Source organism: Ictidomys tridecemlineatus, chromosome 2 (genome assembly GCF_052094955.1).
Source record: "Ictidomys tridecemlineatus isolate mIctTri1 chromosome 2, mIctTri1.hap1, whole genome shotgun sequence".
NCBI classification, from domain to species: domain Eukaryota; kingdom Metazoa; phylum Chordata; class Mammalia; order Rodentia; family Sciuridae; genus Ictidomys; species Ictidomys tridecemlineatus.
This window is the reverse complement of record NC_135478.1, coordinates 199,591,120-199,618,234: the sequence shown is the minus strand read 5'-3', so window position 1 is coordinate 199,618,234 and position 27,115 is coordinate 199,591,120. Positions and strand designations below refer to the sequence as shown.

At 37.4% G+C, this 27,115-nt stretch overlaps 1 protein-coding gene across 14 annotated transcripts in view; it reads left to right on the top strand.

Annotated features, from left to right (window-relative positions):
* Positions 1-1,466: 1,466 nt before the first annotated feature.
* Ppp1r9a (protein phosphatase 1 regulatory subunit 9A) overlaps positions 1,467-27,115 on the top strand; it is a 296,248-nt gene continuing 270,599 nt past the window's right edge. For 5 of the 14 annotated variants that reach the window (XM_078040401.1, XM_078040397.1, XM_078040399.1 and 2 more), the window contains exons 1-3: positions 1,680-2,117; positions 2,381-2,586; positions 3,878-5,473. In XM_078040401.1, the coding sequence (XP_077896527.1) occupies positions 4,079-5,473 (1,395 nt within the window). In that variant the 5' untranslated portion in view covers positions 1,680-2,117; positions 2,381-2,586; positions 3,878-4,078. The other 9 variants (XM_078040406.1, XM_078040398.1, XM_078040403.1 and 6 more) reach the window with 6 other exon arrangements.

Sequence of the window (27,115 nt, the reverse complement as noted above, 5' to 3'; positions counted from 1 at the left end):
ATAGACATGACATACATGTTGTAGACAGAGAATGGCAATATCTTGGGAAAGGACTGAGAATATGGTGATGCTTAAAGAGTAGGAAAAAAAAATTCTCACTGTTCACAATAAAAGATCCATAGAATTGAGTAGCTAGAAAGTCCTTTTGAAATTGAAAGATTTTGTTCCCAGAGTATATAGATTCTGTGTACAGACTTGCCTGGGCTCAGACCCAATAATAGTCATTTTTAGTTAAGACAGCCTTGGATAAGTTACAAATCCTAACCCTTAGTTTTCCCATCTGTAAAATGTAATGATCTGTTGGAAAAAACCTGAAAAAGACCTTGAAATGGGGACATCACTGTAGGTACATGTGCTTTCAGATGGATGTCAGCTCCAGGAGTTAGGAGTTTACTGGTTCCAATTTCTCTCTCTTACTAGGCGATTTCAAGTCTTAGTCAACCTAAGAAACTCACAGTGATGTAAATGATTCTTATCTATAAAAATGCAAATTTTGACTTAGAGGTAACCATTGGTTACCACCCTATAGAACAGATAAGGTACCCCTCCCTTATCTGCTGTTTTGATTAACCTGGTTTCAATTATCCTTACCAGCATTCAAACATGATCTGAGAACATCTACTGAAAACTTCTAGAAACAACTTTTAAGTTTTTTATTACAGTATATTGTTATAATTGTCTTTCGTAATGCACCTAATTTCTAAATCAAGCATTATCATAGGAATGTATAGGGGAAAAAACCCAGTATATGTAGTGCTCAGTACTCTGTCAGGTTTCAGGCATCCACTGGGGGTTTTGGAATGTATCCCCAGAAGATAAGGAGCTATTGCAATATTAAACATTACATTTCAGTGTACCTCCTCGTAGATTAGGCAGTTTTGCCTCTTTCTTGATTGCCTGTAGATATGTGTTCTTCACATTTTCATTTGAACGAGTTGCAGTATATTGCTGGTTCCCTCCCTAGTTACCGAGTCAAATTAAACTTTTTAACCTATGCTCATTTTATATTTCTACAGGAGTCCTGTTTTTCACCTTCTTGATACAAAAAGCCTATGGGGCAGAACCTTGAGATTGGTTTAAAGGTTCATATTGGCAGTCTTGATGCATTTTATATTTTGCCAGCAGGTATAATACTTCTGACATTTTGGGAGATGGAGAGGGAAGGACTAGCACTTATAAAAGGGTTCAAGCCAGAGCTGGTAGGCTGAAAGCCTCTTCCCAACTAAGAAAGTCAGAAGCCTTCCTCACCCCTTTCCTTTTAGCAGTAGAACCTTAGGATCAAGATGGGTAGTATACTGGCCAGGCACAGTGGCTCAGATAGAGGTCTTAGAAACTGAGTGGGGCCCTAGGTCTTGGTCTTCCAGACAAGGACAGTGGCCCAGTTTGGATGCCTTGGGGGTCATGGGGTTAACTGCCCATGAACCAGGGGCCATAGTACCGGTTGCCCAAACCCAGTTCCGGAACCGACACGGGCCAGGCTCCGGAAGAGCAGGCCTTGTCCCAGGCCAGAGAGGCCCCTCGCCCACGGCCGAGGGGGTGGGGCGGCCTCGCCTCGGGCCGGTGCTTTTCGCCCTTCGTTGGCCGCCAGAGGCTCCCTCTCTCTCTCCCTCTCCTGGGATTTTGCTGCTGGGTTCCCTCTTTCTGCGGCCCTAGAGTTAATCCTATCAGCCGAGGTGAGGCACCTGTTACCCCGGGCCTTCCTCGCCCCGGCGGCCTGTCCTCCATTATACCCCGGCCTCCCCCACTGGCCCGAAGGCCGGGTGTGGGTGACCCTGCACGTGGGCCAAGCCCCTTCCCGGCTGGCGCCCCCGACCCCAGGCCGGCCCGAGTGTGCTAGCGCATCGGTGCCCAGCCGCCACCGCCCGCCCGCAATGGCGTTGGGGAGCGCAGAGCGCCTCCTGGGGCCGCCCGCCGCGGTCAGGGCGCGCGTGGGGGCCGGGGCGAGGGTGGAAGCGGCCGCCTTAGCCCTCCGTGCGGCGCCGTGAGGAGCGGGTGGTGGGCACCCAGCGGGCCGGGCCGGCGCCGATCCGCCGCAGCCACCGCGGGGCGGGGGGCGCAGTGAGCTGGGTGGGAGCGCGCGGCCGACCCTCCCGCCCGCGGCGCTCCCGCTCGCTCGGGTAAGGGGGAGGCTGTGCGCGGGGCGAGGAGCTGGGGAGGGAGGAGATGAGCAGGAAAAATATCGGCATGTACAAAGGCTGAGTTGCAGGCTGGGGGTGGGGGTGGGCTGTGGTTGGGGAGCGAGAGGTTGAAGGATCCGAGGCATTATCAGTGGGATCTATTGTTTCCTGGCACATTGGGAGGAAAAACAAAGGGATTTATTATCATTACCCTATAATTTTCTTTCTTTCTTTTTCTTTTTTTTTTTTTTAAATGTGGCCAGGGAGCTCGTCTCTCCCGTGCCACACTGGGATCCGCCTGGCAGCCGCTGGGAGCCGCAGCCAATGTGTTAGGACTTCAGGTGCTTCTTGGCACAAAGCTAGACTGCGACCTCCTACCATAGCGCTTGGCGTCACCTGCTCTCCCGGCCCTGCCCCGGGGCCGAGGGATTGCGTCCCGAACCAGGCTTGGGAATCGGCTGCCTCTCAAGTTGGTGTTATTTATGTTTGTCTTTTGTGAGGGCAGGTTTTGAATCCCCAGCGGCCCCATCGCCCCCGCCTCCGCCCCCTCGGGCTCGAATTGGCGGGGGAGGGAATGGGGTGTGTGAGTGGGGAGAGGGGAGGGTGTTTATGGCTTTAAAAAAAATGTCAGGGTAAAAGGAGATTGTCGATGCTTTACAAAAAAAGAAAAGGGGGAAAAAAAACTGGCACCACACTCTTCAGCCTTTCTTGTTTGTCTGCATGGGCCATGCATGCATGCTGGGCCAGGAAACGAGTTCTGAGACGAATTTAAGTGAAAGTGTGTGCTTCCTCAACTGATTGTGCGTGAGGGTGAGGTGGTTCAGTCTAATATTAAAACAAAACAAAACAAAAACAAAATGAAAAATCTTTAGAATGGTATTCTCTGCTCTTCAGCAGATCTTGAAGTATTTGATTGCTAGCATATTGATATAAAATCCAGCTGTGGGCTAGAGACCAGAAAGCATGCATTGCTGTTGTGTTTTGAGTTTGTAGTAAGTTAGAGGCAAGAAGGAATAAACAAATCAGGGCTGGGAAAAGAGATGTCATGGTATATTTGCTTTCTGATTGTCACATTCTCATGCATTCATTCCCGTGATGTCTACGTCCCACTCCATAATTATATATCCTCTGTTAGAAAACTTCCAAATATTGGCTATAACTGAACTTAGAGTGAAACTTACTGATATTCAAGAACTTTTTTCTTTTTTTGTTCTGAAATTGCACTAGTGTCACTTTGGGGATGCTGTAGATGAGGATATTGGAACAAAGAGACTGAAATAAGCCAATGTGGCATGTTTTGAAGTTTGTAAACATAGATTCCAAACTTTTAACTGTACTTAGAGTAAGTTCTACCTGAGTATGGATAATGCCAAATGAAATTAATTTTTCTAGACAGTTTGATGATTTCTTAAACATACTTGAATTGCCTGTTTCTTTTAGGGTCATTTGCAAAAGCATCCAAAATGGGCTAAAATATTGTTTTCCAATGTACTTAAGTGTAATGTGTGTGGGGAGGAGGTGATCCGGGGGAGAGAGGGAGGGGAGTTTGATAGGGACCTCCAAATTGTGTTTGATACATTTTTGTTACCAGACCAATAAGAATGATAACTTTTAACTTTTTGACTTTTAACTTTCCATTTCAATAAATAATTTCTTCTGCTTGATATGTGGCTAAACCACTTGGACAATAAAGTGTGTATTAGTTGACTAAACATAAATTCGAGTACATGGATTCAGAAATTCATTCTTTTCTATTACAGATGAACCTCTAGTCTTGCTTTGAAAAAGCCATTTTGTGTAACTATTGACTGAATAATTTCCTAATACATTTGTTGGGACGATCACTGAGAGTATGCCACTTGAGCGGCCCTTTTCTTGACCAAATACTGGTGATTAGAGAAGAGAGTTTTTTTCCCCCCCTTGATCATTATGAACATTGGCTTTTCACCCTTGAAGTAAAAATGTTGAAAGCTGAGTCTTCAGGTGAACGAACCACTCTGAGAAGTGCCTCTCCTCACAGGAATGCATATAGAACTGAGTTCCAGGCACTGAAAAGTACCTTTGACAAACCCAAGTCAGATGGGGAACAAAAAGCAAAGGAAGGGGAGGGCTCCCAGCAGAGCAGGGGGAGGAAATATGGCTCCAATGTCAACAGAATTAAAAACCTGTTTATGCAGATGGGTATGGAACCCAATGAGAATGCTGCAGTCATTGCCAAAACCAGGGGGAAAGGTGGACCTTCATCCCCTCAGAGAAGAATGAAGCCCAAAGAATTTCTGGAGAAAACAGATGGCTCAGTTGTTAAATTGGAGTCCTCTGTATCTGAACGAATTAGTAGATTTGACACAATGTACGATGGCCCTTCATATTCTAAGTTCACAGAGACCCGAAAGATGTTTGAGAGAAGTGGGCATGAGTCAGGGCAAAACAACCGCTATTCCCCAAAGAAAGAAAAAGCTGGGGGGAGTGAACCACAGGATGAGTGGGGTGGTTCCAAGTCCAACAGAGGCAGTACTGATTCCTTGGACAGCCTTAGCTCCCGGACCGAGGCTGTCTCCCCAACGGTGAGTCAACTGAGTGCAGTATTTGAGAACACCGAGTCCCCCAGTGCCATCATTTCTGAGAAGGCTGCAAACAATGAATACTCAGTGACTGGGCATTATCCTCTGAATTTACCATCTGTTACTGTTACAAATCTTGACACCTTTGGCCACCTTAAGGATTCTAATTCTTGGTCTCCATCGAACAAACAAGGGGTTGATACAGAGGATGCTCAGAAGAGTAATACAACTCCAGTACCAGAAGTGGCTCCTAAAAGTACCTCTCTAGCTTCGTTACCTAGTGAAGAGATACAGCAGAGCCAGGAAGCCGAGGACTCCATATCTAACCAGGAGACTCTGGACAGAATTGACAAAGATCTTCCTGAAGAGCCTTGTGCTGAAAATAAGGCAATGCCAAAGTCTGATCTCCTTTCACCCCAAAACCAACCTTTAGGAGAGGCTGAAGCTAATTCTGTTGGAAGTGAGGCAGCAAAGCAACAGAGGAAAGAACTTGCAGGTGGTGATTTCACCTCTCCTGATGCTTCTGCATCCAGTTGTGGAAAAGAAGTACCTGAAGACTCAAATAATTTTGAGAGTTCCCATGTGTATATGCATAGTGACTATAATGTGTATAGGGTGAGATCCAGGTATAATTCTGACTGGGGAGAGACAGGCACTGAGCAGGATGAGGAGGAAGATAGTGATGAGAACAATTACTATCAGCCTGATATGGAATACTCGGAAATCGTTGGATTGCCAGAAGAAGAAGAAATCCCAGCAAATCGGAAAATTAAGTTTAGTAGTGCTCCAATTAAGGTAAGTTTGTTTTCTAAGTTTTTTAGTGTTGTGGCCTAACTATGTAGAATAGATGTGACAACTACTAGAAGTTTTTTTTGTAAGGAATTTAATAGTGTGGATGTGTACACCTGTTGGCAGGTGATTTTAAAAGTTTCGGTTTGGAGAAAGATCACATTTCTTAATGTGCTTTGTAGTGGCATAATCTAGTATTGAGTGATATGAAAGTTGAAGTTTGTGAGGTACATTCCACTGGATTGGAGTATGAACAATAGAAGTACTGAAAATCAGGAGTGTCAGTTTGAAACAGAACTGCTTTAACAAGTGTCACTTAATGTTCCCTCTAAATAATAACCTGAATCTACGCACCGTAAGATAGGAGGTATAAGGTACATTGGGTGAGTTATGGTAACCTTGAAATCTCTTTATTTACTTGCTTAAAAATATCTGAGTTATTACTTACTTAAGTGTAAGTGGATTGTGAAGAATGTTGGAACTTTTTTTTCATTGCTGCGTAGTAGTGAAAATTTGATTTATGGAAGTATGTTAGTTGACTGAAATACTTTCATTGAAAAGCTATGACTGTAAACATATTTGATTTCAGAATTTGTTGTATAGCTTTAAAGTGAAATTTTGTGAAAGAAAGCAAAATTGATTTGCCATTCATGGATTTAGTTTTACCTCTTAAAAACTGGAATAAATGCCAGTTGAATTCAGAAGCTGTATTCTAATGACTTCACTTAGTTAATATTTGGTATAAGAGAATAGCACAAAGTACATCAGTAGCGGGTATTGGAACATTATAACATTATTAGTGGATAATGGCAGTAGGGGCAGGAGGTGGTGGGTTGAGTATCAGAATCCCCTGGAGTGCTTATTCAAAGTGTGCTTGCCCACCAGCTCAGTTCTCAGATTCTGGCATGCTCTCCTTGGGGAATCTGTGGGGTGGTGTGTAGGGGGAGTGTTATGGTGGCAAATGTGTAGTTTGAAACCACTTTTTAGGAGCTCCTACCTTACATCCTGCGTATATATGACAGATTTGGAGTTTGGTGTCATATATTTAAAAAATTTCTCCTGAAAATCTAGAATCACTGTTATTTCTCTTTATGAACTTCTATATATAGCCATAAGATATAGAATTTACATAGAAATACCCACAGAGAAGTCTGATTGCTTTAGTTATGAAATGCTATTTTGAAATAAAGTCATATTTTATTAAATTATTTTCAGCTGTTGGGAGGCAAATTTTCATTGTAATAGTGTAAGGCATTAAGTTCTGGATCAGAATAGATCATGTCAACTTAAACTGTTTGAAATAAACTTGAATCGTGAATCTAATTTGAAAGTAAGCTAAGTAGGGTGCTTATCCACCTGCCAGTGTTCTTTTCTTTCCTTCCCATTCCCCACTCTCCTTCCACTTCTAGGCACTGTCCTCAAAGGCATCCTTCCCTAAAGCCTGTCTAGTGAGCACCCAAATTTCACCATTCATGCCTCTTTTGAACATGGTTTTTCTACCCTTTAGGAAGAAAGCAACAGGATTAAATCATTTCACACTGGGCAAAGCAGGAATAACTGAAATAAACTCTTCAAGGAGTTTGTTAAAGCCAGCAACTGATTTTTTAATAGGGGGATAGCAGTTTATGAACCATTTATTAAGTAGAACATTAGCCACTCAACTCTCTGGGATGCTCACTGTGTATTTGGGTCCTATGCTGCACAAAACGTAACTGCATGAAGGTAGATATTAATTGATTTTAAAGGATTTATCATTGAAATATGTCTTTTCATATCTGGGAAGAAGCCAGCTTTTTGGGTACGATATTTTGAAAGTCAAGTGCTTTTTGCTGCTTTTGCTCATAATAGTGTTTTACCTCTTAATTTTCATGTAATAAATAAATTGGATTTCTGAATAGATGGAATGAAAATAGATTACGTGCTTTTAGGTTTAATACATTTCATGAAGAACTTAGATCAAGCTTATGAAGCAAACATAACGCCCTGCGTTTTATCAGGCAGTTAACAGGACTAGTTGGAGTGGATTAAGTTTGCAAACAGAAGATTCATTATTAGCCCTTTTGTAATGAATGAGACAATTACTCTTTCTTGTTTCTGTTGTTTGACATGCAAGTAGATTCACTTGGAAATTTTGAGAACTGCTTTCTGTGGGTGATGATGGTGGCATTTGGTTATTCTCCAATTAAGATTTTTTTTTTTTTTGCCTCTGAGGGTGGTAATACTTAATTAAATTTAACAAGTATTTTGGGAAGGCTTATCATATGTGATCTTTCATGCTGCTAGCTGCAGAAGACAGAAAAATCTATAAGGTTAGCCCTTTGCTCTGTGACCTTATAGAGGCAATTCTTAAACACATTATATTTAAAACCCATATAAAACAGTGTACAAAACTGTATCAAAGTGTCTAATGTCTGGTGTGTTCTTTAGCAATATATGGATATATTAAATGCGCAGAGTGAAAGGGATTTGATAGATTATTTGGAACAGAGTTCATTCAGCTACCCCTGTGTGTGTTTCCTTATTCTTTTCATAAAGCTTTATGGAATGGGAAATTAGGATTTCCAAACAAAATCTTTTCCTTTGAAATTTAAACATACTTTGGAAGCAACAGGGTACACATATTCTTTATAGAAATGATTTTTGAAACTTTTATGTTCTTTTCCTGATATTTTACTCCTTACTCAGTAAAATAGTCCCAACATCTTTAGTGTTTTTATAGTTCTTATTTATGATCTTTGCATGTGTGAATTGTCCTCGGTGTCTAGTTCACTTCTTTTAAAGATATTACCATATTATGTCTTAAATCTGGACCTAGAAAAAGAAAATAATAGCTGATCTTTCCTGGGTAGCATAGTCCCAGTACTTGTTAATGACTTAAAAACAGTCAGATGATATTGTTGGCCAGCAGTTGTATAACTTCCCTCTGTTTCATGGGCACAGTTGTTTCTTATCGTATAAGTTGATGTCATGGAATATTTAAATGGGATTAATAATAGAAAATGTAAAATCCTCCTTCAAGATATGGACGGGAAGGTGTTATGAATCAAATTGTTTGAGATGTGGAATTATGTTTTCGTTTTCAGGAATTTCTCAGAGACAAGGGATTGAATTAAAGTAAATGTGTCTAGAGGGATCAAGGATAGACAGAGTGACATTTGTCATTACTTTTTCTTTTACTCCAGAACAGTTACTGAGCCCCTCATATGTGCCAGGAACAATGGGATATACTGTAGGCGACTGGAGCCTTCCCAGTTAGGAGTCCCTGCAAGGTGGGAGGAGTGTAACCCATGAACCAGGCTTTTCAGGCTCATCTCAATTCTGCTCTTGGATGACCCTTCTGAGGTCACTGTAGCCTCATGAAGGAAGTCAGAACCCTTTCACTCTTACTGATAGTCTTTATATTGGTATTCTTGAAATATAGCGTTTTCTGAAAAAGTAGATTTTCTAATTTACTTCCTGGAAGGAAGAGAGTGCAGAGTTAATGTTGCTGTGCATTGTGCTGTACTGTAGTGTTTTCTCAAACTATATAGAGCTTTAGAGACCTAGAGTTCAAAGGAAGACCCACAAGCAAAGCAAGGCTTCTTTAAACCTGCAAGATAGCTGTCAAATATGGATCTCTTTGTGTTCTCTCCCACTTTGGGGGCTCCCAGTCTCTTCCTGGTATGTGCAGTCTTTTGTTTAAGATGGTATTCTGAGCATAGTTTTTCTGAGATCCAACTTTTTATCTTTGTGGAGGCTTCTTTTTCTTACAGTTTTGTCAGTGCTTCTTAAATTTTAATATGCATATGAATCACTTGAGGATCTTGTTAAAATGCAGATTCTGTTTCAGTAGGTGTTCTGTGGGAAATTACCTTCATGCAAAGGTTAGCCTCCAAATACAGTACCAGTCAAGCACTCAGAGGTTATTGAATAGAAGCATTCAGCACTCAAATTACAATGCTTGAATCTCTCAATTTATCAAATAAATTTAACGCACAAATCCAGAAACAAGAACAAAATCATGGAGTGAGTTATTAACACACTTAGATAAGGTTCAAAGTTGGTAGGACTCTACTGCCTGCTTCCTGGCCACATAGTGTTCGCCTCCCCTGTCTCTCTTTCCCTTTCTTTTCTATTGGTGGTGTGGTTATGAGGACCAGAGTTAATATTTGGGCCAAGATTACACTGATTAATGATGTGGTTCCAGAATGGGACCATACTGAGCATCCTTAGTGGATGGCTTGATATGGAGGTGACATCCATCTGAAATAGAAGGCATAATGTCAGTTCAGACATGGCATAATGGTGAATTAGTCTTTTTATCCCTTTCTATTAGTAAACTCTTTTTATCCCCATAGTATCTTTTTAAAAATTTTATTTTTTTAGTTACAAATGGACACAGTACTTTTTATTTTGTTTATTTTTATGTGATGCTCAAGATAAAACTCAGTGCCTCACTCTACCGCTGAACCACGAGCCTAGCCCTCCCATAGTATTTTATTCTATTTTTGCAATGTCATTTGGGTTACTAACTTACCTATTTGTAATATATATATTGAATTCTGCCTTCATCTCACCAGCTTCCATTCTCAGGTATCTGTACTTAACCAAGTCTGTGAGTGTTGTCTTTTCCTCATAAGATGTAAGCTTGCTTACTAGCATTTAAATTGATCACTCCATATGAGTTTCATTTATTGCATTTGTTTCTGTTTTTCTTTTTTCCTTTTATTATTATTTTTTTTCTGAACCCAGGGCTTTGCATATGTACTATATAAGTGCTTTACCTCTGAGCTACACCTCCAGGCCCCATTTGTTTTCTTGACAGAATTTAATATCCTCAAGTAATATAGCAAACTCATGGAACAGTCTGGAGTGGGGCCTGAGATTCTGCATTTCTAACAACCTCTTAAGTGGTACTGATGCTGTTGGTCAACAGACCCCTTTTTGGACCAAGAGTTTGAAGCACAGTCTTCTAGCTTCTGAAAGGGCTGGTTTGGTTTAAAGAAAGACTTTTTTTCCTTTATAGCAAATTATTTTAGAGGTTTCCTGGCATTTATAGTAGGAAGATTTGAAGTTTCTTTGCTTTTCCACATCATTAAGTATCTTCCTTCTAAACTTTCTCACAAATGAGACTAGTTGTTAGATTCATGGGCTTCTGTAAGATGCCAGATTTTGGGGGAAATAACTTTCTATTATATTCATACATTGTTTACCTTAATAACCCAATTACGTGCTCATCGGGAGTGATTTGATTTTAATCTTATTTGCATTAACTTTTATTCTACCATCTTGCTTTATCACTAAAAAGGAAAAGAAGTTTAGGCATTTGTAGAAAAATACAGTTAGATGTAGGATAAATTGGGTATGAATGAAACAAACATTGTGCTATTAAACTCTGAAAATAATTTGTTGGTTTTGGTGTCATTATCTAATTGACTTGCTATTTTTTCTTATTTTTCTGTGCTTTTTCACTTTGGACCTATTTTATTTTGTTCTTTTGATTATATTGCTTATATTTTACAGTTCTCATATTGAAAAAAGAAGAAAAATGTTCAAGTTAATCTTAGTTTTTTTCCCTGGTCACTTTTGGTTCCAATCTCTTTTCTTTGGTGACACAGAAATTTAGAGTTGAAATATACTTAAAGGTAATCTAATGTAATTTCCCAGTCACTTTGGGAAGCCCTTCAATAGCATATTGCTGACAGATGATCTTTTAGCTTATGCTTGAATAATTCTACTTATGGAAGTTTATTTCTTTGGAAGGTAAAAGAAAAATTACAAGAAAGGGCAAGCTGGTGTGTGTGTGTGTGTGTACACTTGTTTTTATTTATTAATTTTAATTAGCAATTTTTTATTGAGATAAAATTCAAATAACACAAAAACTCCTTGACTTAAATTGCAAAAGTGGTTTTCAGTATATTTATACTGTTGTGCAGTCATTACTATTATCTAATTCTTTTTTAAAAAATATTTTAAGATATTTTTATTTTATACACAATACCTTTATTTATTTATCTTTATGTGGTGCTGAGGATTGAACCCAGTGCCTCACCCGGGCGAGGCAAGGGCTCCACCACTGAGCTACAACCCCAGCCCCTATTATCTAATTCTTGAACATTTTAATCATGCCAGGAAGAAACTCTGTGCCTGTTAGTAGTCTCTCCCAATTCTTCTTCCATCTTCTGGCAAACAGTAGTCTACTTCTTGTCCCTATGGATTTGCTTCTTCTCGATATTTCATATAAATGGAACCAGGAACATGCTCTTTTAAAGGAATGTAGGAGATACAATGAGTATGACTTGGATATGTTAAATTTAAGAATCTGTGAGGATAACTCACTATAGGAAAGTCTAGGTAGCAAGGACAAAAGAGTTTTTGCAGTGATGACATGGTCTAAAAATTAAATGGCAGAATGTGGGAGCAACAAATGTTGTCTACCTTTTAATAGAATTTCATAGAAAGAAGACATGAAGCCAAGGAGACAGAAGAATCCAAGAAGGAAGGAGGAGATATGTAACTTAGGAAGAAAAGGTTTATGTGGCAATGAGGATGATTGAAACAGCTCCCTTGCTTGGGGCGCTGCATTTCTGTTAACGTAGTCTAAAACACAGCGTGGAGTGCTTGATTCAGCACAGAGTTTCTTTAAAGGCAAAAATTATGTTAATACTGATTTTCATTTTTACATTGGTCTTTTCTGGGAAGAAGGAATCCTTATTATTTTTTAGTGATCTGATATTTATTTCTCTCCGATTGCTGTGTGTTACTAATTTTGGTATTACTTTACATTGATTGGAATTATTTATGGGAAAACTTGAATCTTTATTTAAAAAAATTTTCTTGTTCCTTAAATATGTCAATTTAGATTTCATATGCCCATTTGCTATTATCTCTACTGCAGCCATCTATGAAGATAAGTGATTTGAGGCAGGTATTTATGTAGTTTATTTTATATTGTTTGCTGAAGTACAGTATCTGTTTTACTATTAAATATTAACTAGTCATAATAAAAATAACACCAAGAGTTACTTGATATTCTGTGAACTTGGACAGATCTGCCTCTTGAGACCTTTGATTTCTTTTTATTGAGACTCTTTTACTTGTCATTTATCTAAGATCCCTTCTTAGCTTAGTATTATGTAATTCTCTGATTACATATTTGTACTAAACCATAGTCATGATTGTAGTATACCATAATCATATTTGTACTAGACCATAATCATAAATATTTGTGCTTTTATTTTCAAAGGAAAATAAAACATCTTTTGGATATCTTTTGTTGAAATATTAAAATGAAAAATTTATATTAAATTGCTTTTTAGATTGTTACTTATGCTATAGATTATATTACAAATCATAAAATAGTTTAAGTTTTAAATCCATGGGAGAACATATTTATGGAGTGGATTTTTAAAGCAGCTTAACTTTTGAAAGTATGGGTTGAACTGTATATTCAAACATCCTACTGAGGAACCTAAGAATAAAGAAAGACATGTTTTTGTAATATAGTTGCTGACATATTAATTGCTTCGCTCACTTTTGTTCTGGAAATAGCTTCATAATACAGTTCAACATGATTGAAATATTGATAATTTTTTGCACAATTGCTAAATTTTCAGCCTAATTTCCTATTTCTTTCTTACACACCACTGAAATAGCCAGAGTAGAGAGATACTTGGAAATTTTATAATGTTGAAGGAGGAGAGTTTTGTTCTTTGCTTCTTTAATCTATTTCATTGGGATTTTAAGTCTTTGTAGAGTTAAGACCATTTCCTATGTATTTATGGATGCTGATGATCTCCACATATTTATGGATGATGATAAGTGGTTTTAAATCAAACTTCTGACTGTATCTCCCTAATTTTTAAGTTGGATAATGAGTTTTATACTTGGGAATGTGAATCTTACAAATTATCTTCTATGCCAGTTGAAATGGTAGGCTACAATGGGATCTACGGTGGTTGGTAAGGGTCAAAAAGGTAAACAGATCTTGGTCTTGGGGGTTTCTCTCCAGGAATGGCCAGGTGAGAGATTTCCAGAGTAGGAATTTGGGGTTTGTCTCTTGATACCTTTGGACTAGCATGGCCCTTAAGAAACTGAGTGACTTTGCTTTGAGTCTGTTACTATATAGTGAGGTGTACTTTTTCTTTTAGCCATGTTAGATTTTTCCTCCCCAAATACCCTTTTACTTCTACTCCTCTTTGAAAAATGTGCACAAGCAGAGCTTTATGAAAGTATATTCATATTAGAAAATTTATGTCTAATCTTGAATGTAAGAATTAAATAGAACTCAAATCAGAAGTCCATTTTTAGGCATTCAAAGACTTCCTTCCACTGTAGTGGACTTCAGTAGAGGAAATGGAAAAACAAGTTTTATTGGTTATTTTTTTAGATCTACTTTTTAAAAGATCCATATAGATATATATGTAATACACATATAATAATGTATTATGAAAAATACAATATAAAAATGTATTTTTTAATAACAGGGATTGAACCCAGGTGTGCGTAAGTCATATTCCCATCCCTTTTTATTTTTTATTTTGAGACAGGGTCTTGCTAAATTGCTGATGCCAGTCTTAAATTTGAAATCTTCCTGCTTCAGCTTCTTGAGTTGCTGGGATTACAGGCATGAGCCACCATGCCCAGTATGTCAATGCTATATTGATAGGTTCTCTTTTTTTTTTTAATTTTAAATGTTTTTTCAGTTGTTGCTAGACAATTTGTTTGTTTATTTATTTATTTATTTATGCCGAGGATTGGATCCAGTGCCTCACTCATGCTAGGCAATCACTCTACCACGAGCCACAACTCTAGCCCTTGATAGGTTCTTTAAATACTTGTTTCAGATAAAATGCATGTATGAAATTATTTCATAAAGGAAATAAAGATAAAATTTACATTTTTCATTACTCAACTGATAGATAGGGACCATATATATATGATCTATACACTATCTGTTTATTTCCTTCTGCCCCTCTCCTCCCCCCCCCCCGCCCCCACCGGGGAAAGTCAAAGCTGATTGTAGAAAAAAAAATGTTGTTGGGCATCTCCTGGGGATACCAATATTGGTTCACAAATATTGAAACATCTCTTTGTTTATTTTTATCTTTTAAAACCCTGATGTTAGCCAGGTACTATGGTGCATGTCTGTAATCCCAGCAGCTTGAAAGACTGAGGTAGGAGGATCACAAGTTTGAGGCCAGCCTCAGCAACTAGTGAGATACTGCCTCAAAATAAAAAAAAAATAAATAAAAAAGGGCTGTGAATGTAAATTAGAGGTAGAGTGTCCTTGGGTTCAATCTTCAATATCATAAAAATAAATGAATGAATAAAAAAACCCCAAACTGATTATAGGATGTTTGAATTATCTTTTTATCCATCAATATATAAAATGGGTTTATTTTGTAGAACTTTATTCAGTAGGTACAGTAATAAAGTGTGGTAATTTAAATTGTATATCCATTATTATATAATATGCTGTGCTAAAAGCATCTATTTTCTCTTAGAAATTATAGGATTGATGGCTAAGGCTGTCGCTCAGGGGTAGTGTACTTGCCTGGCATGTGTGAGGCACTGGTTCCTCCTTAGCACCACATATAAATAAATTTAAAAATGTCCATTGACAACTAAAAAAATATTAAAAAAAGAAATTGTAAGATTGAGCATTAAGCCCCCAAATAAACACTTAAACAAGTCTTATGAAAAGTGAAGGTCGGACCAGAAATTAAAATCTGTGAAGTATTAGGGAAAGCTAAATAATGATAATTGTCTGAGTTCATTTTTCATTATTCTAACAGAATGCCTGAGACTGGGTCCTTCATAAAGGAATAGTTATTTAGTTCATGATTCTTTCTGGAGGCTGGGACATCCAAGGGCATGTGTTGGCATCTAGCAAGGGAGTTGTAGCATGGCAGAAGGTGAAAGGGCAGGAAAATACTTGCTAAAGGGCAAAGCACAAGGTGTGCTCTAGTTTTTTTCTTTTTTGGGGAACTGGGGATTGAACCACTCTATCACTGAACTGTATCCTCAGCCATTTTTATTTTATTTTGTGACAGCTTGGGCAACTTAGCCTCCTAAGTAGTTGGGATCACAGGCATAGGCCACTATGCCTTGCTAGGGTACACCCTTGGCATTATAATATCATGTTCTCTGCACTACCAGTGATCCCACTTTTAAAAGTTCTACCTGCCAGAGTTATCATATTGGGAATAAAGGTTCTGCATATCACAAACCATAGCAATGATGTACATTAGGTCTTTACTGCCTTTTATAATGCTAAATTAGTGTTTAAAGGGAATTAACCCTATATACTTTTTTGGAGGACGAGGTGGTTAACATCTAGAATTATCTATGATTATTCAGAATTAATTTCTTATTCATTTATTTTTACAGTACTGCAGATTGAATCCAGGGGTACTCTACCACTGAGCTACATTCCCAGACATTTTTATTCTTCATTTTGAGACAGGATCATGCTAAGTTGCTGAGGCTAGCCTCAAACTTAGAACCCCTTGCTTCAGCCTTCCAAGTAGCTGGGGTCACAGGCATGTGCCAGCAGGCCTGGTTTAGGATCCCTTTCTAGAAATAAAATTATTAGCTAAAACATTTAAAGCCCTTGATGCATACTGCCTGAATTATTATGCAGGAAGATTGTGATAGTTTAAAATTAGCATTGCATTGAAATAGTTTTCCCATGGTCCTTGCACCAGCACTTAATATTATTTTAGATGCTTTATAGGTTTTTCATTTGTTAGGTGAATATGTCTCTCATAATTTCTACACATTTCATTGACTTATTGGTGAGACTGAAAGTATTTATGTGTTTAACACTGAAGAAGACATTAGTTTAAAAAAAACTGTTTTTTTTGTTTTGTTTTGTTTTTAATATTTTAGACGGACACAGTCACTTATTTTTATGTGGTGCTGAGGATTGAACCCTGTGCCTCACAAGTGCTAGGCAAGCGCTCTATCACTGAGCCACAACCCGAGCCTGAAAAGGATATAATTTTGACAGTTGAATTCATTAAGTGCAGATTTTTAAACCCTCATTAATATTGATCTTATGTTTGTGGCTAAGGTTATAAATCTTATGAGAGGGGGAAGACCTTATAATTTATTTTAAATTATGACTATAACATTTCCATAGCTCTTAGATATTTTCCTTGAGTTCAGTCATAGTATATGCAAAACCTTAATGTGTTACTTAAAATATGCCTTTGAAAACCAGTTATACTAGATTTGAAGTGAAACATAATTTAACAGGTAGTCATATAATAAACACGTGTTTAAAGAAAGCCTAACCATTTTTCTCATGTGAGCTCATATCCTTTCGATTTGTTAGACTATTGAGCCTTAGTAGGCTTCCTATTCGTGTATTTGAGAGAGTGGAGATGTCAAGTTCAGTATCTTACACATAATCCTGTGAAAAAACATGCACACACTCAGTTAAAAACAGGATTTTGAGTTCTAGGCCTCCCCAGAGTTCTTATGAATGTGTTTCCTGTCCAAAACACCAGCCAGTATGTAGTTTCCTGTTGTTCCCCTTAACAGAAGTATTAAGTGAAAAAGAGATCCATTTGAAGTATGATTAGACTATATTGTAGTATATATTTTTAGTTAAGAGTCAAAGGGTCAGTTCCTTTCATGCACTGGGTAGTTTTCCACCTTTGGGAAGCTTGTAGATAACATTACAGTGTGTAAATGATGAGAAACATAGTTTTGTTGATTTGTAAGGATTCTAAATTAGAAGGGTGAAGTATTGTTTCTGGTCTAATCAGATCAGCTGATAACTTGAATCTTGCTTGTTTGTTTATTGGTACTGGAGATTGAACATAGGGATGAGCTACTTCCCCAGTCTCTCAGTCTTTTTTTTTTCCTTTTTAAATTTGAAACAGGGTTTCCCTAAATTGTTGAGGTTGGTCTCAAACTCTCCTCAGCCTCCTGCCTCAGTCTACCAAATCCTTAGAATTACAGATATGTACCACCATGCCTGACTAAATCCTATAGTTTTAAACAATTCTGGCATTTTATAAGTTCTGATGAAGTACTAATTCAATTTATATGATCAGATATTGCATAATTATGATTTTTCATTAGGTATGCTTCAAACTTATGATAAAATGGCTAAGAAATTCTCAGTATTTTGTTGAATGCTTGATTTCTACTAGTGATATCTAGATTGTATATCTTTATAAGGACTATTTAAAGGAAAAGACGTGATATTAATAGATAAAACATTTAAGATTTTAACTTCATCTATAAAGTGGTTACAATGGAAAAAGACAATAGGAGGAAAAAGATAATACTAGTTATGATTTTGAATATTTATATAAGTTTGACTTCATAAGTGATTTGAATTAGTGATAACTTTCTTAGCTAATTATGTACCCAACCAAGTTTGAAATGAGACTTGTATTTTTCCATTGGAGATTATGATGCTTGTGGAATTTTTATATTGCTGCTTCCTCCTCTGAATAATGTGCTCTTTGAGTAGTACCTGTAAGGAACTGGAGAGTCCTTAGGAGATTGGCCAGTTTGCAGAAGAAACAACCAGAGGAGTTTTAGTTTGGAATTATTTAACTTTACTCTTATGGAATTTTTCCCTTTAATCTAAAGGAGATCATTGGCTAGAGTTGATCCTATTAGAACCATCAGAGTCTGTCCTTGTTGAAGGAGGGTGGAAATAAACTGAGAATATTGATGGGAGTATTTCTGAAGGTGTCTTTTTTCATGTCCTATATTTAATGTTTAGTTATTGTATTACTCAGAGTTTGCCAAAGAAACAGAACCAATAGGATGTGTGTGTGGAATTATCTAGCACACGTGATTGTGCCAACTGGCAAGTCAAAAATCTACAAGATTGGGGGTGGGGTTGTGGCTCAGTGGTAGAGCATTCTCTTAGCCTGTGTGAGGCAATGGGTTCAATTATCAGCACTACATAAAAATAAATAAATGAAATAGAGGTATTGTGTCTATCTACAACCAAAAGAAAATATTTTAAAACAAATACTTAAAAAAAAAATCTACAGGGTTGTTTGGCAGGCCAGAAGCCTGGTGAAGAACGGATGTTGCAACCAAGTACAAAAGTCATTTACTTGAGTATTCCTTTTTGATTGGAGGAAGTCAGTATTGGTTCTGTTCAAGGCTTTCAACTGATTGGATGAGGTCCATTCACATTATGAGGGGAAATAAGCTTTACTCAAAGTTCTCCAATTTGAATGTTAATCTCACAAAAAAAAAACCTAAACAAAAAAATAATAATAACAAAATACCCCATCATAGAACCATGAAGAATAGTTTAACCAAGTACTTGGACCCCATAATCCAACCAAGTTGACAATATGAAAATAACCACAGTCTTTTGCCTTTTCTTATTTCGTTGTACCCTGTGAAGCTGTTCCAGAGAAAACTTATTTCACCCTACATATCTTGTGGGGATTTGATTTTGCTGTCCCTCTTATCCTTAGAAAATGTGCTGAAGTGGTTCTCCTTTTGGGGAGGTGTGTTGTATAGGATGATCACATAGTTTGGAATAAAACATACCTGATTCAGATCATGCTGACTTATGTTTGTCTTAAGCAAGTTCTTTAAACTTTCAGGGTAGGAACTTTGTCTTTTTTTGTGGTTGTGTCTCCAGGACTGTCATGTAGTAGGCGCAGAGTCCATGGTTAACCTGTGATGGCTATCACCAGTGCTCCTTCCACTTCCTGTTCCTCCCTACTTGCTATCTGATTGGCCAAGTTGGGATGACGGTAATTATTTATATACGTATAATGGTTATATGATTGATTTGTAAGTAAAACCATTCAAGTTAACTGTGGTGAATGAAAGCTGGGAGATTACATTACAAATTGTAATATTTTTTGGCCATTGCTCTGGCTTACTGAAACTGTTGTGCTTTCACTTGGGGAATTTCAATCTATTGCCTTATAAGGTAATGGCAATTCATTAAGTAACAGGAATAGTCATTAAAATATGGCTGTGTGAGATATGGCTTGGGGATGGGGTGTAAAAGGAGAAGGTTATTCATTTTTGCCTTAACTTTATTTCTTCTTGAGTCATTACTCAAGCTTGTAATTAGTTGTAATAGAATCTAAAGATTGAGGCTCCATTGGAAAGTTGTAAAACTATTTAGAAATTGTAGTAGCTCAGAGTTTGTATTTCTCAGAGTTTGCCACAGCTTTGATAAATTGAGTATGTGAGTATATCTGTATTCTTTTTATTTATTTATTTAGTTGTTGATGGACCTATATTTTTAAATTTATTTATATGTGGTGCTGAGCATTGAACCCAGTGCCTCACAAATGCTAGGCAAGTGCTCTACCACTGAGCCACAACCCCAGCCCCTATATCTGTATTCTTACAGTGAAGATAATTGAAAATCTAATTGAAGAAGGCAGTTATATTATTGCCAGTTAGTCTTCTTCCTTTTTTATTTCTTGGCCTGTTTTCTATAATGGGGTTTCTTTTGTTCTTTATAGTGATTAGACAGGAATTACAATTTTGGGTCATTTTTGTACCTCTGCTCCTTTAATGTTGATTTTAGAAATGTGTTAGGTTTCATTGTCATTCCTAAGTTATAATCTGTAAATATTTTGGTAGTTAGTTGTTTATTCTGTAATCAAGCTCTTGCTGAGTATGACTTTTGTTTATCCAGAAAAGAGTTTTCTGTTTTTCTCACTGATTTGTAGGTAATTAGAATAAATTGCATGGGAACAAATAATCCAAGGTCTTGGAATCGCATTTTTTTGCCTGGATGTTTTTTCTATAAATTACATTATCTGGAAGATGCCTGACAGTTGTTATTAAGCTGAAATATGAAATGGCTTGGTTTATTTATGCAAATTTGTTTATGTATGAACAAATTTTCCCCAGGCAAAAATTGCTTTTAATAGCACCATAAGAAAGAGAATGTCTAAGCTATTCTCTGTATTTATATTTTTAAATGTACAATAACTAACTATTTGGTTTTAGGTATATTTCTGGAGATGTATTTTAGAAAGTATTTTTTAAAAAGTAACAAATATATTGAGGTTGAAGAATAACCATAGTATTTTCAGGGCCCATGATATATAGTAGTGAAACTATGAAAGTTATTGTTTTACCACTTGTAAAATGGATATAATAAAAGCACCTTTTAGAAAAAGGTTGGTAAGAATGTATGACTTAAGCTTGGCATGGTGGCACACACTTGTAATCCTAACAACTTGGAAGGCTGAGCAGGAGGATTGCAAGTTCAAGGCCAGACTTAGGAACTTAAAACTGTCTCAAAATAAAAAAAATTAAAAAAAGGCTGGGGATGCAGCTTTGTGGTAGAGTTCCCCTGGGTTCAATTGCCACTATCAACCAAAAAAAAAAAAAAAAAAAAAAGAAAAAAAGTGACTTACGAAAGTTTTTCACATTATTTGAAAGAATTGAGCTAGTATGTTAGATGTAATATTACTATTGCTGATGTTTTTCATTTAGAGATAAATATGATTATAACATTCTGTAATTACTGTGCAAGACTGATAACTCACCTATTATTCAGGTTTTTATAAATAATTTCTTATGCTACAGATGTTCAGGGAAGCCTTTTTTCTGAATAGATTGATAATATCAACAGACGTTATTGAATATGCTTAAAATAAGTTGAGCTTAAAATAAGTAGGATCACAAGTTTGCCTGGGCAACTTCTCAAGAGTGTATCCCAAAATGAAAATCAAAAAGGGATGAGTGAAGTGGTGTATGCACGCCTGTAATCCCAGTGGCTCCGGGAGGCTGAGACAGGAGAATTGCGAGTTCAAAGCCAGCCTCAGCAAAAGTGAGCTCTAAGCAGCTCAGTGAGATCCTGTCTCTAAATAAAATACAAAATAGGGCTGGGGATGTGGCTCAGTAATTGAGTGCCTCTGAGTTCAATCCTTGGTACCCACTGCCGCCCCGCAAAAAGGGGATGCAGCTCAGTGGTAGAGCACTAGCCTAGCATTTATGAGGCTAAAGGTTCAATTCCCCATATTGCAAAAAAGAAAGATATATAAGACAAACATTTGCTCCTCAAGAAATGTCTTATGAAGGAAGTAGAGAAGAAAACATTTGTAGGATGGTGTAGTGAATGTTGTTATAGGGGTATATACATGAGAGAGCACATATAATTGTCTAAACTGTTACTCTTGAAAATAAAAGGGGAAATATTAATTATTACAAATATTTGAAAATTAAGTTATTATTTTTAAAATAAGTACATAGACAATTACTATTGATTAGTCTTCCCTGTGAATCTTGTAGTGTCTCTAGTGACCATATAATCTGTTGTTAAAATGGGAATCCTTTGAGAGTGAAGGGGTGGTATAATACTTAGGTGGGGGCAACATGCATTGTTTAGGACTGACTCAGGGAAGCCAGTACATACGGTCACCTTAAATGTAACAGCTTGCACACTGACGTTCCTGAGAAGGGACATCTACTTTTATCAGCAAGAGAAGAATCATGAGTCATAAAGGAAATGATATTTGAATAGAATCTATGAGGATAAAGATTAATTATGTAGACAAGTGGAAAATCAATTCTTTATTTTTGGGGTGCTAGGATTGAACCAGAGCCTTGTACATGCCAGGGGAGCACTCTAACAATGAGCTGTAACTCCAGCTCTACCAGTTTCTTTCTGCTTACTTGCTGGGTTCATTGATGTCTTCTGTTTGCTGGATTGAACACATGATGACTGATGCCCACCTGAGTGATTCTGGCCTGCAGACAATTCAGTACTGTGCCCTGACTACTCAATCTCGCCTAATTGAGTTGTAAACTAAGGAGCTGGCTAGGTATATTCCTAAACCTATTTATATCCAATTTATTTGTCTAAGTGTGTATTTTCTTCAGTACCAATGTAAATTGATAACACGTAAGTGTGAAAAGAAAGATACTCTTTCTATAAAAATGTGAATTAAATTTTTTGGAAAGATCTTGTAAAGACGTCACTTAAAAATCTTACGTTAAATTATATGAGCATGATATGGACGACTGCGCAGTTTCAGCATATATCTAAAAGGATTTGCTACTCTAGTAATTTTCAAATTTTTATTCCACTTTGAAGAAAGCCAAACTGGCCACAGGTCAATGAATTATGTTAGAAAAATAATGCCAATAATTATTCTGCCAATTAATTCTTAAAGAAAAGACTTTAGGCTTAAAATAAGTAGGATATTAATTACATACCTGTAATTTCAGTAGCTTGGGAGGCTGAGACAGGAGGACTATGAGTTCAAAACCAGCCTCAGCAATGGTGAGGCACTAAGCAACTCAGTGAGACCCTGTCTTTAAATAGAAGTAGGGCTGGGGATATGGTTCTGTGGTTGAGTGCTTCTGAGTCTAATCCTCGGTACCAAAAAAAAAAAAAAAAAAAGAAAGAAAAGAAAAAGCTGTAGTATGATATATCAAAAGATCAGTGAGTGAATGTATGATTAGGTGTCTTACATCAATGCAAACCTGTTAAAATATACATGAATTTTTTAAAATTTCTTTTTGGCATCACTGGGGATTGAACTTCACAGTGTCATGCATGCTAGACAAGTGCTCTACCACTGAGCTACATCCTCATTCCTTTTTATTTTTATTTCAAGTCAGGGTCTCACTAAGTTGCTCAGGCTGTCCTTGAACTTGGGATCCTATTGCCTCAGTGTCCTGAGTAGCTGGGTACAGGTGTGCACCACTACACCCACCATTGGTGGGAGTTTGAGCTTGGGAAGGCACAGTGGGGTGTGAGTGTTAGAAAGACAACTCTGATGCAGACTGAAGGGGCAGGTGTGTTCTGGGTATGTGGTGGCCTAAGTGAACATGGATAATATGTAATGAAGATTTGTAAGAATTGGGGTCAAAACAGGCAAGAGGGAAGGCTGGGTCGACTGGATTAGGCAGATGATGAGAGGTGTTATTTAGTATAAATTAACTTTTAGTTTTTAATGTTTTTTTAAACATTGATGGGTCTTTATTTTGTTCATTTATTTGTATGCAGTACTGAGAATTGAACCCAGTGCCTCACATATGCTAGGCAAGCACTCTACCACTGAGCTACAGCCCCAGCTCCAGTATAAACTAACTTTTAAGTACAAAAATCATATGAAACTATTTATTCATCTACTTATTTCTCCTTTTCTTACCACAAAAGATCTTGGCTAGGTGCTTGGCTTAAGAACAGATGTCAACAGATGAGAGATAGTAAAGAAATTAGCTAGGCATAAAGAGCAAATTGATTCTCTTTGATCTAACTATTGCAAAATAGGAAGGGGCGTTAGAATCAAGGCTGTGGATTTGAGTATTAGATATGGATTATCTGAGTCATTGAGGTGATATGAGAAAAGATAAGCATAAGGGGTGCTACATGATGAAAATGTTGGGGCAGCCCTATCGGACAGGCCCACATTTTGGAGGAAATAGAGCTTTGAAGAAAGCTTGGAAGAAGAGAAGATTAGGGGCTGGGGTTGTGGCTCAGTGGTAGAGCGTTTGCCTCCCACATGTGAGGCTCTGGGTTCGATCCTCAGCACAACATAAAAATAAATAATAGAGGTATTGTGTCCATCTATAATTAAAAAAACTAAAAAAGAAGAAAAGATTTGAAAGATTTTAAGAAGGATAAAAGTTTAGGGGCTGGAGTATAGTATAGCACAGTGATTGAATGCTTGCCTGCCTCACATGTGCAGGACTTTGGCTTCACTCCCCAGCACTACCCCCCCCCCCAAAAAAAAAAAAAGTTATAAAGCTTTAACAAGCTTACTGGTAATAGGTGAAATAAGGAACTTTGAGGAAAGTTTTGGTCAATTTGGATTGAGGCCAGGTAATGAGTACTTTTTTGGGGGAAGAGGGATACCAGGGATTGAACTCAGGGGCACTTAACCACTGAGCCACATCCCCAGCCCTGTTTTGTATTTTATTTAGAGATAGGTCTTACTGAGTTGCTTATGTGCCCCCTTCAACACCCCTCTCCCCTTTTTCTGAGGCTGGCTTTGAACTCCAGATCTTCTTGTCTCAGCCTCTGGAGCCACTGGAATTACAAGTGTGTGTCACCCCGCCCAGCTAAAATGAGTACTTTTAATCAGGAAAAGGAATGGAAAAACAGCAATTTAAAGCCCCTGACAGATATTTATTTCTGGTAAAGTAGGATAGTATTATTAGATCATTTAAAATATGTAATAACAAGTCAGGATTGTGTACAAGATTAGTGGTCAATTTGGAATCAGAGATCAGGTTCTAAAAGAACCAGTGCCGAGCTTTCTCTGTCTTATAGGTTAAACTATACTGTTGTTATTATTTTTTTGGTACTAGGTATTGAACCCGAGGCCTTAAAGACGACGAGCAAGCATTCTATTTCTGAGCTACATGCTCAGCCCTTTTTAAAATTTTATTTTGGGACAGGCTAAATTTCTAGTCTTCTTGCCTTGTTCTTCTGAGTAGCTGGGGTTATAGGTATGCCCCTGTGTAGAATGTTAATATATTGATATAAAAATATATACACAGTTTTTTTTTTTTTTTTTTTTTTTTTGTGCCGGGTATTGAACCCAGGGCCTCACATGCAAGGCAAGGACTCTACCAAAACAACAACAACAACAATAACAAAACCAAAAAAACACAGAGCCGGGCACTGGTGCACACCTTAATCCCAGCAGTTTGGGAGGCTGAGGCAAGAGGATCACAAGTTCAAAGCCAGCCTCAGCAAAAACAGGGGGCTAAGCAACTCAGTGAGACACTGTCTCTAAATAAAATACAAAATAGGGCTGGGGATGTGGCTCAGTGGTTAAGTGCTCCTAAGTTCAATCCCTGTACCATCCCCTGCCCCCCCCCCCCAAAAAAAATTAGGTATGGGGATTACTGTTACTTTCTACAGAATTAACTTTGCATGGTAAGCTGGAAGTCTTTCTTTTTTCTTTTTCTTTTTTTCACTTGCAGATTTTTTTCCAGCATTTTTCACCCTCTGTAGTATGGGATTTGTAATAATCCTAAGCAAAACCTGCAGGGAAATATATATGAATATTGTTCTTCATTAGCAATAGGCCAAAACAACTTCTCTTCCAATCTTAATTTACACTGGGGGAAAAAATGTTCTCATCAGTAAGATGTTTCATTGTTGCTTGCTTTCTGAAGGCATGGTTAGCTTCAGATGGTATTACTATAACTTCTAATTTATGACTCAATTGATTTCCAGCAACCATTCTTTGACATAGGTCACTTTAAATTAGTTTCTTATTGGCCTAGTCTCACACAGTGAGCTTTTCTTCCTGAAAATAAAAGTCACATTATTTATATGATAAATAATTTGTCATGAATTAAATTCCCCTAAAGTTCATCATGAAAATGAATAAAAATGACATACAACATATATTTGTACAAATACTAAGTATACTGACTAACATGATGATAATGTACATGTTTGTTTAAGAAATCATTCTGCATGAATTAGACTGTGGTTTCTTAAAATACCATTTCTTTGTGACCTCTGAGAGTTTGAATGGTAAATGAGTGGGAATGGCTATTTTTGTGGTTTGCTCTTCTTTGTGAGTTTTTGGGCTGATTCTTCACTGACGTGACTCTTGGCATATACTTTGCTTGAGGTAGGTATGGGGCTAGTTGGTAGCCAGTTTTAAAGGCAAGCTTAGTTTTCTTTTCTGTTACATAAGATAAACTGGCAAGTGCTTACAATTAAGCATTTCTACCTTAGGGGTGGCCAGAAATAGATTACTTAGTGCTGCCTCCCCGCTTTTTTAATTAGACCTTTATATCCTGACAAACTCAGACATGAATGGAAGTCTATTTCAGTTCACAATCCTCGCTTTTCCCTTCCATTTTTTCTTCTTTCCTCTGTCCCTTCTCCTTCCCCTATTCTACTAGGCTTCCTTTAGTTTATCTATTAATTTGTATTTGGTTGGTTCTTTATGTTATCCTATCTTTCCCTTCCCCTTTCCTTAATTTTACTCTAGCTTCTGCATATGAGAGAAAATATTCAACCGAGTTTCTGATTCTGACTTATTTCACTTAGCATGATATTCTCCATTTCCACACATACATATATGCCATAATTTCATTATGTATGTTTTATGATTTCATATATATAAAATGTACATTACAATTTCTTATCCCATTCATCTATTGACAGGCATGTGGGTTGATTCCATAATTTTGCTATTGTGAATTGTGCTGCTATAAATAGCACAATTGGCTGTTGTTTTTTTACAACACTATTGTTGTAGTGTGCTGATTTTAGATCTTTTGGGAAAACACCAAGGAGTGGGATAGCTAAGTCATATGGTGGCTCCATCCCTAGTTTTAAGAGGAATCTCCATACTGCTTTCTGAAGTGGTGATCTGTAATCCCACCAACAGTGTACAAGTATATATTTCCCCCCATAACCTTGCCATAATTTACTGTTTGTATTCTTAACTGTTCCATTCTGACAGGACTGGGATGAAATCTTGGTGAAGGCTCTCTCTTCATACTCTTGTTTCCTTTTCCAGCACTGCCTTTCTTTAGAAAGAATGGATTAGGATTATTATTTTTTTAAAATTAGTATTTATCAGTGAAAAGATTCTTTGCCTGTGTGTGGTTACATTTTTCTTTATGATTTTATAAATTGTTTCAAAAAGATTGAATTGGCTGGGCACTGTGGCACACACCTGTAGTCCTGGGAGACTGAGACAGGAGGATGGG